Here is a 12613-nt window from a genome sequence, read left to right as displayed (position 1 = left end):
TAAATGTAATGTAGTGCTTTTTACTCTGTGGGTCACATAACATGTATTTTAATCCATAACGTCAAAGCAAAGTGGACTCTTTTATACGGGTTTAAGATTCGCTAATCCTGACAGGTCTACTCAGAGACCTGCTTGAAGACCTGTGGACGAATTAGAGCTATAACACAAGGAAAATAAAAAATATTTTACTCTGTCATAACAGTATTTATAAACTCAAAAATTTTGCGAGCGTAATATTGTCGTACTATCGAGCGCTTAGACGCTTTATTTTAATAATACCTAAAAGTACTTAGATAGATATTAGGAAGAGAAGCTTCTCCATTGTTTTGATTCGAATTAAAATCCGATGAAAAGTTCATCGTGACCAAGCAAATAATTGTCACGTCCCGAAAACACGACATATGAGTGGCCTTCATTGAATTATTGTGGTAACAGTGTGATAGCGTACAGGGACAAACAGCTAGGCACCTCAGTGCTGATCACGAAAACGGTCAATGTACCTAATTACCTACTTATATATTTTATTTTTTCCTTGTAATGATTTCAGCTCATTAATTAAGAAAGTCTTAACTAACTGATAAATACACCAAATAATACCCTTACCAGTAATCACAAGTCAAATAGCCGAAACGGTTACGTTTTCTGAAATTTTATATTATGAATAAACTTTACTTATTTTAAATGTAATGTACGTGTATTAAATATTACATATTAATATAAAATAGAATAAACTTGTAGAGCAGTTAACGCCAATCTAGTATTAAAATATAATTACTGTTTATTTCTAATTGTATAGGTTATATACCTATTAAGTACCTACACGAAAATTTTAGATAACTGTCAATAAATTCAAAGTTTATTTAAAACGTAAGCTAATATTATTGAGTATAGAGAGGATTTAAATTGGTCATACTTCGTTGCTAACTAAAGATTTTGAACTGAGATTTTCGTGATTAACCAACATTTCTTTAAAATAGTTCAACGGGTAGTTACATACCACGATAGTATTATGGGATTTGTGGATATTTCAACACTGTTGCATGGATCGGGGTCACGACGGAGGTCCCGTCTTGAAAACTAAATATAATTTCAAATTTCATGAATAGGTTACATAATATAATATTTAGTGCAAATACCCGTTGGGGTTCCGGCTTTTTTGGGATGCTGAAAATCAACAAACAGTCGCGACAAAAACTAAGAGACACTTTTATTTTATAAGAACAGAATGCCTGTCGGTAAAACCTTGTTGTAGTTTAACATATCCTTTGTCAGTTAATCGAATGGTTAATCGGTTAATCCAAAATCAAACAATTAACTAACTAGGAAATGGCTTAGGTTAAAGTAAATTACTTTCCTATCTACTTAGACACAGGTCCATAATGGAAGGGAAAATAACAAACAATAACATTAAGAGCACGCGAATAAAGTGTGTATATGGAGGGTGCGTCATATTTTTCTATAATCGGAACAAACATGATGCTACTAGGTACTTGCTTGACGTCAAACTAACCGCGAGCTATCGCTTATTCACTGATTCGCTGTAAATATTAACTGTAGTAATCTGCAACTGAATGCTCGCTTTTAACTTGTGATAACTCTCAGCCTCATTGACTTTTATAATTCTTAGCCGATTTAAGGCAAATTAAAGCGAGATTTCGCTATAAATGAGCCTGGAAGAAATCGCTATGTAGCGATGAGGCCACCAAACAGTAATCCCTGCTCTATGTGTATATCTCTGTAACTTATTTTTTCTTCCGTAAGCAAGAATATAAAGTGCAGTACCCACATCAGCATTCGATGTGATGCGATGTTTATCCGCAGGCTGCGAGACGATAACATATCTGTCGCCAATGAGTCACGCCGCTATCAAACCAGCAAACTATCAATAATAATATCGGTAACTAAACTAAATTAAACTAAACAGAACTATGAACCAGATATATGTTATATGTTTAATCAGACCGTTCATATGGTTTACACAAATTAATTAGGTTTTGTATTGCTATTCGAAATATTTATCTGAGTGACCGACAGAACTGAGCGAGCATGGTACTTGTTACAAAAATGCAAGGACCAAGTAAAAAAATTAAAACAAACTTTGCTTAAAAAGGAACCGTCTAGTTGCTTGTAATCCCTTGGTCTTAGCATTAATTTACCGATATTAAAAGTAATATAGGTTTGACCTGATTCATCTCAATGATAGTTTTCTTAACAGACACACTTGGTTAAAACTTTTGTTACTTAATTTAACAATGAAAAATAATAATTCATCTCGGAATTTAGAACATACAGAACCCTCATTCAGCCACTTTAAAATTGAAATTCTTAAAGCAATTTAATAAAATAATGTATCGGTTGGGTCACTTAATTTCATAAATGACGTGACCTTTTACGACCGTTAGCAATCGATCACAACCAAGATGTATTTTGGAGCCAAAGGGTCAAAGACCTTACTGTCAACGGTCATTTATAAAATCCAGGTAACAGAACGAAGGTAGAAAGTGGATATATAGTACCTTAACCAAGCATTGACGTAACATATACAAATAAAGATTTAAATGGTAGATAATGTTATCCCACCGTGCAACTTAATATAAAATAGTACGATTAATTTACTTAAAATCGACACAGGGTGTCTTTTACCTGACAGTTTATAGTTATTTTATCAACATTTTTTTTTTGCCTCAAAATTAACATTACAAAACATAAAACAAGTCTTCCATAGAATGGATTAAAATATTTTTCAGTAGGTCGCAACATTGGGTTGTAACATGACTGACAGTTTATTTCAAACTACATTAGAGTTTGTTCCGGGTTTCACCAGTCGTCGCATTTATTACCTAATATTATACGCCATTTCAAGTTTTCATGTTTCACATTCATAAGGGACTTAGATAAACGAACTTGACATCTTTGCGCGTAGAGATTCTGTTTCCCTTATCCCGCGTTGTCGACGATCCTAGGGCAAACTTAAAAGGGCTTCTTCCTATGTTAGTTTGAAAGTAGCGTTTTCCTGAAGATAAGCCGAGAACAAAAAGGCTTGAAAATTAATTTTAAAACGTACTTTTCAGTGAAATTATCGAACCATCACTATCAAATGTAGTTATTTCGATATTATTTTAATTTTGTAGCTACTTAAAGCAGTAGGCACTACCCTAAAAGTAGGTACATGCTGGATTCCCATCTATACAGAAGAAACAATTGTGTAGCGCGGACAAAAAGTATTATAGATTAAGGCAGTTGATTATCAGTTTTGCGAAGCTCGTATCCTCCCTCGCAGCCTGTGCCCAGTAGTGGGGCGTCTGTGGGCTGACAATGATAATAGATAGGTATTGAAGCCGTTATCGTTGCGCCTTTTTCCCTGAACCTTGCTATAAAGAACACAACAGGGAAACTTCAAGTGGGCACCTATTTATTGTTGTTATCTACACAGTACACAACGACATGTTTGCGACTGATTTAATTGTTAGGAGCGGTAAATCCCAACCACATCGTATCGCGCGCTATCGCAGCAAAATATTATTAACCGCTAACAGGATAAAATGTGTATATCCAATGACTGGCCGGGCACGGGCAGGGCACTTGCTCCGACATACGCTTACGAATAATCACACCAGATACCTACTACGAAACTGAATTGAAGGATAATATTTTTCCTAATTAATTAGCAATGTAATTTGTTTAATGGTTTCATTAACACATCTTACTCGATTTATTCACAGACTCGGTCTAACTTTTAGTAGTCCGTAACTAATGAAAGGGCGCAATCTCAAATTGATTACTCTTATACCCGTCTTGATGAATTGAAAATATTTTTAAACGATTACGATGAGGATTGTTTTAAACATAACATTTTACATACCTAATATGTTTAAATCTACATAGTATAACTTTCATATATCTCGAAAAAGACCAAAACTTTTATATTTTACTCTAATCTAATACCTTGTTCAGGAGGAATAATTAATTCCGATATAGGAGCGTTTCGTAAGTATCGAGCTGTGGACTAACCGCACCTGTGAAATGAGGTCAGTATCTGTGTAGGTCCCATTTCCAGTGTTTTGATACTCTCTAAAACAACTCTACAATTGTGAGCGTTCGTATCACGGGTACTGAGGGTAGCTAATGGTGAAAGTAACTGTTTTGTTTATTATGTCCCTCCTCGGTGTTTCATCATTTTGTTCATTTATTTCGCACTTTCCGGGAGTGCCAGCTATCCGACGCTATTTGAACCTTATTAAGTAGGTTGGCGGACGATACCAACGCTATAAGTTTTTAAACAACCGCTCTAGCGTGCACTGTCGGTCCTACGTGTGATAACATCGTTAAGAGACCGGCCCCTATCCTATGACCAGATTATGTAATATCCGCCCCCTGCCTGACTCTTGAGGTAACACAGGGTAGAGCAAGATTCTTACCGGCTTTGCCCTTCATCTTACGCCAACAGTCTTTAAACTATTAGGTACAGTTTTGCTTACATTGCTATTGTTAAGTTAAAATGATGTTTTTTTCAATATAGGCATTAATTAGTGTACCTTTCATAATTTCCTTGCGGTCTGCAAACTACACGGTAGTGCCTTGTTAGCGGTTTACGTTAAAAGTATGAGACCATTATAATCGAGAGCATAGCTAACATATACCTGCATATCTAGGTAGGTAACTACTTATACCTATTAAATACTATATTAACGTAGTAAGTACGTATTAAGAACTGCGTAATAAATAAAGTAAGTAGATAGGAAAGCCAGTATTGTACCGGCGATAACAAAAATGTTAATTCCACTATCAGCATAAGGCCATGTGTTATGTAGGTATGCTGCCTACTTATCATATCTCGACTAGTAGGTACCCCTCGATCGCTCGCCCCATTACAATGGTAAATACACTGTAGGTATGTGAGATCAAGATTCGTGTAGTTGCATACAGCACACAAATTAACGCATTCGGAACGATGACGCTATTCCGCCAGGGCTGGCGCGGCGCGCGATGGCGTCTTCGGTTGGCGCTGTTTCCAGCTCGCAGCTTCACATTTCGCATCTAACAATGGGTGTGCTTTGATTTGAGTTAGTGTCCTGTACTGGCCAAGTATGACAAGTGACGGCACACAATGTAATCCAAAATAAACAAACATAACTTACGTATAAAAATCGTTCACGAGCGTCGGTTAGGACTTCGGTTTCACTTTCAGGGAGCCGAGTTCGAATCCCAGCAGGCACCTATAACTTTTCTTAAATTATGTGCGTTTTAAGGAACTAAAATATCCTATGCTATTAACTTGCTATGACGGTGAAGGAAAACATCGTGAGGAAACCTGCATGCCTGAGGCGTGTGGAGTCCCTTCTCAGTGTGGGAGGAGACTCGTGTTTTGTAATGGTATTGTGTTCATATGAAGTTAAAAACGGCTTTCATGAAGCGTTAATTATTAAAAAAAATCAAAAACTGAACAAGAGTAGAAGACTTTAATACATTGGTTGAATATGCGACTTTTAATACTTATACTTACTTAATAGAAAATTAATAAATCCAGCCAAATTATTTAATTTTGCAACCACTGGTTCGGCGACAAATACTTCGAACAGCAAAAATTTGTATTCGCACTAAAAAGCCAAAAAAAACAGCTATAAATCTGAGCTCCAGTGCCCACCCGTGCGACATGAATAGGCTGTGGATGATCGACCACAATAATATCAAACGCAACTCAACTAGGCGAGCAGGCATTGCCCACATGCCAAATAATTGACAGGCAAGCAAATGGAGCCGTCCTTTTCACGCTTGCCCTGTGGAAGACCATGACACAATTTTTAAGAGACACGGATATTTATTTTCCCTTTTGTGTCTGGATAGGGAAAGCCAGCCCTACAAACGAACATAGTAAGGGCTGCGGTCGCACTAGCTGGGTGGACAGTATCGCGTGGAACTACCGTTTGTTATTGTTTGAAACCTTCTAGGAACTGATAAGGGAGTCAACTTTGTAACTTCGTCTCCGCGGCGACATAACAATGTGACCAAACAAACTATCAGCGAAGCTGAGATATCCATAACTACCTAGTATTAATCAGCATAGATAATAAGTACCTAGCTAATATCAATTAACCTATCATATTATAACCTACATTCTAGTGTTTTTGAGATAATTTAGATTATTTATTTTCGTATATAATCGCCCCACTGCCTGACAGAGCTCTGCTTCTAATCATCTTATTGTCTTAGATTAATAAATAGTACCTATGTTAGTTTGCTGAAGCCGTAATGTCATTCAATGATGGCTGTTCCAAAGTGCACTGTCAAATTAGGAAGTCGCTCGGTCTCGGGCAGTGTGCGCTCGCTCGCTCGCTCGGGCGCGGCAGACTGTGACGTGTGGTCGCGCAGATGGCGTGCTGGAGGCGTACGAGGAGGGCCGCGAGTGCGTGAACTGCGGCGCCAACAACACGCCGCTGTGGCGCCGCGACGCCACGGGCCACTACCTGTGCAACGCGTGCGGCCTGTACCACAAGATCAACGGCGTCAACCGGCCGTTGGTCAAGCCGAGCAAGCGGCTGGTGAGTGGCCAGCGCCCCTAGTAACGCTTTGTTTGCGGCAGGTGCGGACGCCGAGCTGCTCACGCGCTTCTACAAGGACGGCTCCGTCCAGCGCTGGATGAGTGTGGAGGGCATGGCCAGGGGCATGAAGAAGGTGAGTCGGTGGCGTGTAGACTAGTGCATGTACCCCACCTGTCCCGCGAGCCCTAGTTAACCCTCCCAGCACGATCTAATCACTTCTACTCGCGCTTGCCTGCTAGGGACTACACGCTACCGCTCCCCACTTTACTTGGCAAAGAGCTCGACGGTCTCTCCAAAACTATCGTCGGGGATCGGTCGGAAACACGAGTAGTTGCTACGGGTCGAAGCAGCGTTCCGAAGGACCAGTAGTTAGATATTCTTGTAGGCCTAGGGGTCAAATTATCGAAGAATATATACCTACATTGTTGAATAGCCTTCAAGCTATGTTACGAGACAAACTTAGACGCTCCATGTGCTCTTTTGATGGGCATTAACACTAAACTAATACCCCATCTTATAATTACGCACTTAACAAATATGTCAACTTGTGAAGTATAGATTACTTTTTATACTCTTTTCTCAAGCATACAATTTTGTTTTCACTTAGTTTTTTGCGTGCGTTTCTTGAGGAATAATTATAAAGAAATTTAAAAGTAGATGTACCTAGCGGATAGCTATGTTAAAAGAAATGGCGAAAGACATTTTTATATCGAGGATATTTGGAGAGACCGTGGCTCGAGCACTCCAGTTCGAAATCTTTTTCTCCCGTTTACTCTTGGCTGTTCCCGAACCACTTTTAGAATAAGCTGAGTTGTGCAAGTTGGCTGATGGAGCGCGCGGCGGACGCCACGAAGCCTCGAAGGTGTCGCCACTGAAGCGGAGACGAGGAATTGCGGATTGGACTAATCATTTTGACGTGCCTCTCTTAATACTTAATTCTTAAGCCATTCAACCTCCTAATCTAAACAGTTGCTTGGAAGGTTAAATGGTTCGCTTGTTGTAAAAGGGGAAAGGATTAGCCATGTTCAACATACCCATTATGAATTAAAGAGAATAAATTAAAGATTTCTAAAAATACTAACTCCAGTAGCCCTCTAAACTTGGTCCAAATTGATATGTTACAAGTGAGATTCAAAAACCCCATCAAAATTGCAGCAGATTTAGATAGTTATAAAATAAAAACATGGTTAAATATATATGACCCTTATGACCTATCTTGAAACCTTAGTTATTCAAGAAGTAAGTAATTCGTTACTTACTTCTTAGTAGTAACGAAGTAAGTAACTACTTCTAAGTAGTAACGAAGTAAGTAACGAATTACTTACTTCTTGAATTACTTAGGTTTCGACTTTCGTAGCTATGTAGCTACGAAAGTCGAAACCTAAGTAGATGCTTGTAAATCTATATTCAAATCGTTGTACCTATTAAGCGTTACAATAAAACATACCGACATGCAAAACCGTTCAGATTGTACCTTTTTTTTTGCTTGTGCCTTCAAATACTGATTGGTCAATCCATGCACGCGTACATACATTGTCCCTTCACTCGTCGCCGCTTCAATGGAAACGTCTTGCAGACGTGTATGTGCGTATCTAATGTGCGTTTGTTGCAATAAACATTGCTGCAATCTGGGACATCCAGATTGTACGATGTCCTTTACATTTTTTACATACTACAGATTCACAAATCTTCAATACGCACATTACAAGTCAGCATCCACAGATGTTGACATCACAAATCACGATTGCAATTAATACTGTGACTTGTGATTGTGTGCACATGTGGTTGTGACGTCAACATCGTAACGCTATGTAAATTTGTAGTAAACTAAGTTGTATTCCTGAATATCTCTTAGCCGCCTGCTTGACGCTTGTATCCAGGGCGCAGTCCACACATACCTACACGCCTACCTAAGAAGTCCTGCGCTGTCGTGGCCCGGAAGTCTTGCCATTCCATTCAAATTTCATACAAAATCTCTGGAAATAACACAAACAGTATGCAGCATCTTTGCAATGGTGTATTCCGGTCTGAAGTCCGTGTTGCCGGTGTTATAGGTACGCACAAAGAGGCTTAATACCTAACTTTGCCTCAGGTTGAAGGACACAGGACGGCACGTTGCAGGGCGTGTTCCTTTCATGCCTTGCGAAGTGTTGCTCTGCGAATCGACGTCCGTGCCATTTCAGCGCCAGACGTCATAGCCTCTGTGTGGCCTGCGCCAAGCGGCTGCGTGGCACGTGGTGCCGCGCGTCTTGGTCCAGTAGGTACAGTGCGACTTGCTTGCCGGTTGCCACGTTATATCTGCATAAACAATTTGCGACAAGCACCTACCATCAAGATAAATGCAATCATGCAATGCTCCTTAAGGAACCGATCAGCAACCTGTCAGGGAAGTCACACAGTACAGTAGCTGACATGACCGCTAGTTAGAACACTACTGCACGGCACGGATCCGACAAATACAAAGGTATTTCTCGAATCCGGATCCGAGCAAATACGTTTGTAGGTACGTGACAACTGACAACTCTGTTCCGGAGTAGACCCTAAAATTATAGGGCTTCCTCATTTTGGTGACTCGTATTTAGTGAACAAAGTGTTCTTGCAAATTTATAGGGTTGCCATGGCATAGTTAAATGTGGTATACCTACGTGAAGAAGGTACCTACATACTTAGGTATATAGCACTACAAAACTAAGATATTTTCAATAAGGTGAAGAGATCCTGTATCTACCGATACCGACATATCTACGTTGGTGCCCCAGAGGAACTATAAAAAACTCCCTGAGAGCTAATCTTATGAGAAAAAATATTGTTCAATGCCATTCCAAAATTTCCTATTAAAGTTCATCCATACCAATATTATAATTGTATGTTCGTTTGGTTTATTTGGCCACTGCACTAATCTTGAATCGATCGTTTTATCCTGGAAAAGTGTCAAGGTCACGTTAAAGGGGGACTTTATAAAACTGCATTCGCCATCTATGCATGGGTGTACTGGTATGATGTTGGCGAAATTTCGAAAAGATATCTTCCGGAGACAGACGTACGATACTTTTTATCTCGGGCATACAAATGACTATCGATTTGGTAGATTCTTGATCTTGTCTTAATGAAAACATGGCAACCCTAGTAGGTCAGATCTGGGATATCAAATTCAAATTCAAATTCAAATTCAAAATTTCTTTATTCATGTAGGCCTATCACAGGCACTTATGAAGCGTTCATACATAATTGTTTACATAATTGTAACGGGATGGTGATAACTTCGTTCGCCAACTTAAATCTAAAGCTACGATCGGCAATAGACCCCAACGGGTTAGTAATTGATTTCAAAAAGTAACTAAAAAAAATCATATAACGTGCACTGCACATTATTTAAGTAGTTCCTACCAGTAAAGTACGAATATAATCAAGTTTCATTTTGGTTAGAGTCAGATGAGGTTGGGAAGGGGAGATTGAACTTTGGAAGCCGATGGCACCGCGACTGCCCTAGAGCATAATAAAAGAATGGGCGCGGCGCTATCTATTCTATTCACGGTGCGCGGCCGGGGGGTGTAGCAGAGCCCCGCGGCGGCCAATCCGCGCGCGCGCCGCGTGCCATTGGGCAACAACGCCGCGTTCGTGCAGCATGCTCTATACGTAGCGTAGCTGCATCTCCGATTTATCGGCCGCGTCTCCGTATCTCGCGGAGTCTGTGTAGCGGCGGTGGAGGGCGCTTATCTGCATATTACATAAACGGGATTTTATGTCGCAGCAATCTTACAGGTAGATAGCATTGCGGATACGCGCAACCTATTACTGTTTTCTTTAAGATTGTTGCACTAAAGTCCAGCTGTTTTAATGGCCCACTTTTGACATTTCATGCATAGGTAAGTAGGCAATGGCCGCGTAATTCCTGTTATGACATGTTAATATTTTCTTTCGTTAACATTGTTATGTCTTTTACTTAAGTTGTTTAGGTATCTTCCCTAGGCAGTATCAATTATTTTTATATTTTAACCTATTGAAAAGTCTAGTCTCATCGTTAGATATTAGTAACAGCTCTCAAAAGTGGCCCATTAAGATGGCTATAGACTCCCTACATATATATATCCATTGCACGTACCTACCTCATTAATAAGTAAGTACTTAGTTAAAAATCATGCGCAGAAATAGAGACGCACGATAAAGCATATTTACCTTAGATATGAAACATAAAAATGTTTATATATACCTACCTACTTCGTAATTACATAATGAGTTGCAGGTTGGTAGGTACATAAAGGTACGTATTATCTCTAAACTAAGTTGATAAGCCTTACAAAAGTAGGTACTTTCTTTTCTGACATTGTAAACTTTGCCACATTGAAACCTGTTAATTTAGTTTAGAGATTTCTACATCTGAGTTATTCTATTAACCCAACCATGGCCATTAAACTACATGCATGCATGCACTGCTATTCACCTATTAATCATATCTTTATATCCATACAAATTACAAAATACAATAAGTAAGTAGTATTATGTATCTGCCAATGTAAATAACAGATTTACCAGTAACTATAAAAGTAACTATAAAAGTAGAGTCATCTTTTAACACAATGTTCTCCGTTGAAAAGGGCGGCACTCCTTTAAGAGCTATAATTTATTATTTCGGGGCAAGTGTAACTCAATTCATTTCACTATACACTGCACTTGCTGAGCTCAGCACATGCTTCAGCGCTGTGCGGTGTAGCGTGTGTCGTGCGGTGTGCGGTGAGGTGAACCCAGTGTTCTGCGCAGTCTGCGGCGCGGCGGCACGGCCAGTGCTGCACCAACTGCGGTTCGCGCAACACCACGCTGTGGCGGCGCAACAACGACGGCGAGCCCGTGTGCAACGCGTGCGGCCTCTACTACAAGCTGCACGGCATCAACAGGTGAGCGGCTTCACGCTGTCGTGGGTCACGATAGCTTGGTTGCACTCTTCTACAACCTCACGGCTATCATTGGCAGGAGACAAAATGATATCCACTGACAATGAATGAAATTACCACTATTATCCACCTGCCAAAACAGTTAAGGCACGTATAAATTAGTTTATGAAAGTTCACTGCTGGACTAAATGCTTCTCCCAAGACAAGGTTTAGCGGATGAACACTGGGCAGAGTTTTCGAGATTACCGTAGATGTTAGTAAGAGTAAAGAGAACGCTGCCCGCTCCTTTTAATTTCCCTCAGTTGCCTCCTTCGACACCTGCGGTTAGAGGAGGGGCCTCTTTTGCAAATATATTAGTATTTGGATATTATTTCCTCTTGTGTGCTGATGAGAGAGTTGATAAAGCTGTCAGAGAAGATAAAATTGTATTTGGAAAAAGATGCCTCCCTCCCACGCTAGCCATGCAGGCGGCGATATCAGCACGTCATTCGGAAGATCTAATTATGCATCATCTTAAAGCACTGACACTTCGGCGAAGACGCTGTCTCCATTTCACGGTCTCACTTCACGACGTCAGTGGCGCACAGACTAATCACTATTGACCACCCCGTTATCTAAGCTGAAGTAAGGTAGCCTCACGGTCAAAAACTTATAAATTTAAATTCTGCCAGCCTACAAAAAGGTCTAAGGTATTCGCGTACCATCTTAACCTAAAACAAGTTGCCTAACTGCGTAATTGACTCTACCTTGGTACTTGGTATAGTTATTATTGGTCCTGTTTCAAAACTTTTCTTTCCAGCCGATTGAATAGATTAGGTACCTTCATGTTTCGACACGTCTGTCTGACCTATACATCCAGTTATGGGTACAATTTGTGAAGTCAAAGTTAACAGTTATGTATTACAGAATGCTTTTTTTATATAAATCGCCAGCTAGCCCCAAAGTAAGCGTAAATTCAAATTCAAATTCAAAATTTCTTTATTCATGTAGGCCTATCATAGGCACTTATGAAGCGTTCATACATATTTGTTTACATAATTGTAACGGGATGGTGATAACTTCGTTCGCCAACTTAAATCTAAAGCTACGAGGGTTCCAAACGCGACCTGGTCTAAGAAGAGCCCACAACAAACTTAGCGGGGTAAATTTATTTTTTTGTTATCACCATCTTCCAGTAAATTTAAA

At 39.8% G+C, this 12613-nt stretch overlaps 1 protein-coding gene across 5 annotated transcripts in view; it reads left to right on the top strand.

The window, feature by feature from the left end:
* LOC120637614 (GATA-binding factor A-like) overlaps nucleotides 1-12613 on the top strand; it is a 73437-nt gene that overhangs the window by 55792 nt on the left and 5032 nt on the right. For 4 of the 5 annotated variants that reach the window (XM_039909499.1, XM_039909497.1, XM_039909498.1 and 1 more), the window contains 2 exons: nucleotides 6370-6539; nucleotides 11298-11431. In XM_039909499.1, the coding sequence (XP_039765433.1) occupies nucleotides 6370-6539; nucleotides 11298-11431 (304 nt within the window). Of the gene's footprint in view, nucleotides 1-6369; nucleotides 6540-6580; nucleotides 6673-11297; nucleotides 11432-12613 lie in introns of all 5 variants that reach the window. The other variant, XM_039909501.1, reaches the window with a different exon arrangement.

The sequence above is a fragment of the Pararge aegeria genome, chromosome 4 (genome assembly GCF_905163445.1).
Source record: "Pararge aegeria chromosome 4, ilParAegt1.1, whole genome shotgun sequence".
Classification (NCBI taxonomy): domain Eukaryota; kingdom Metazoa; phylum Arthropoda; class Insecta; order Lepidoptera; family Nymphalidae; genus Pararge; species Pararge aegeria.
The sequence above is the reverse complement of the archived record's forward strand: the minus strand, read 5'-3'. Positions and strand labels throughout refer to the sequence as shown.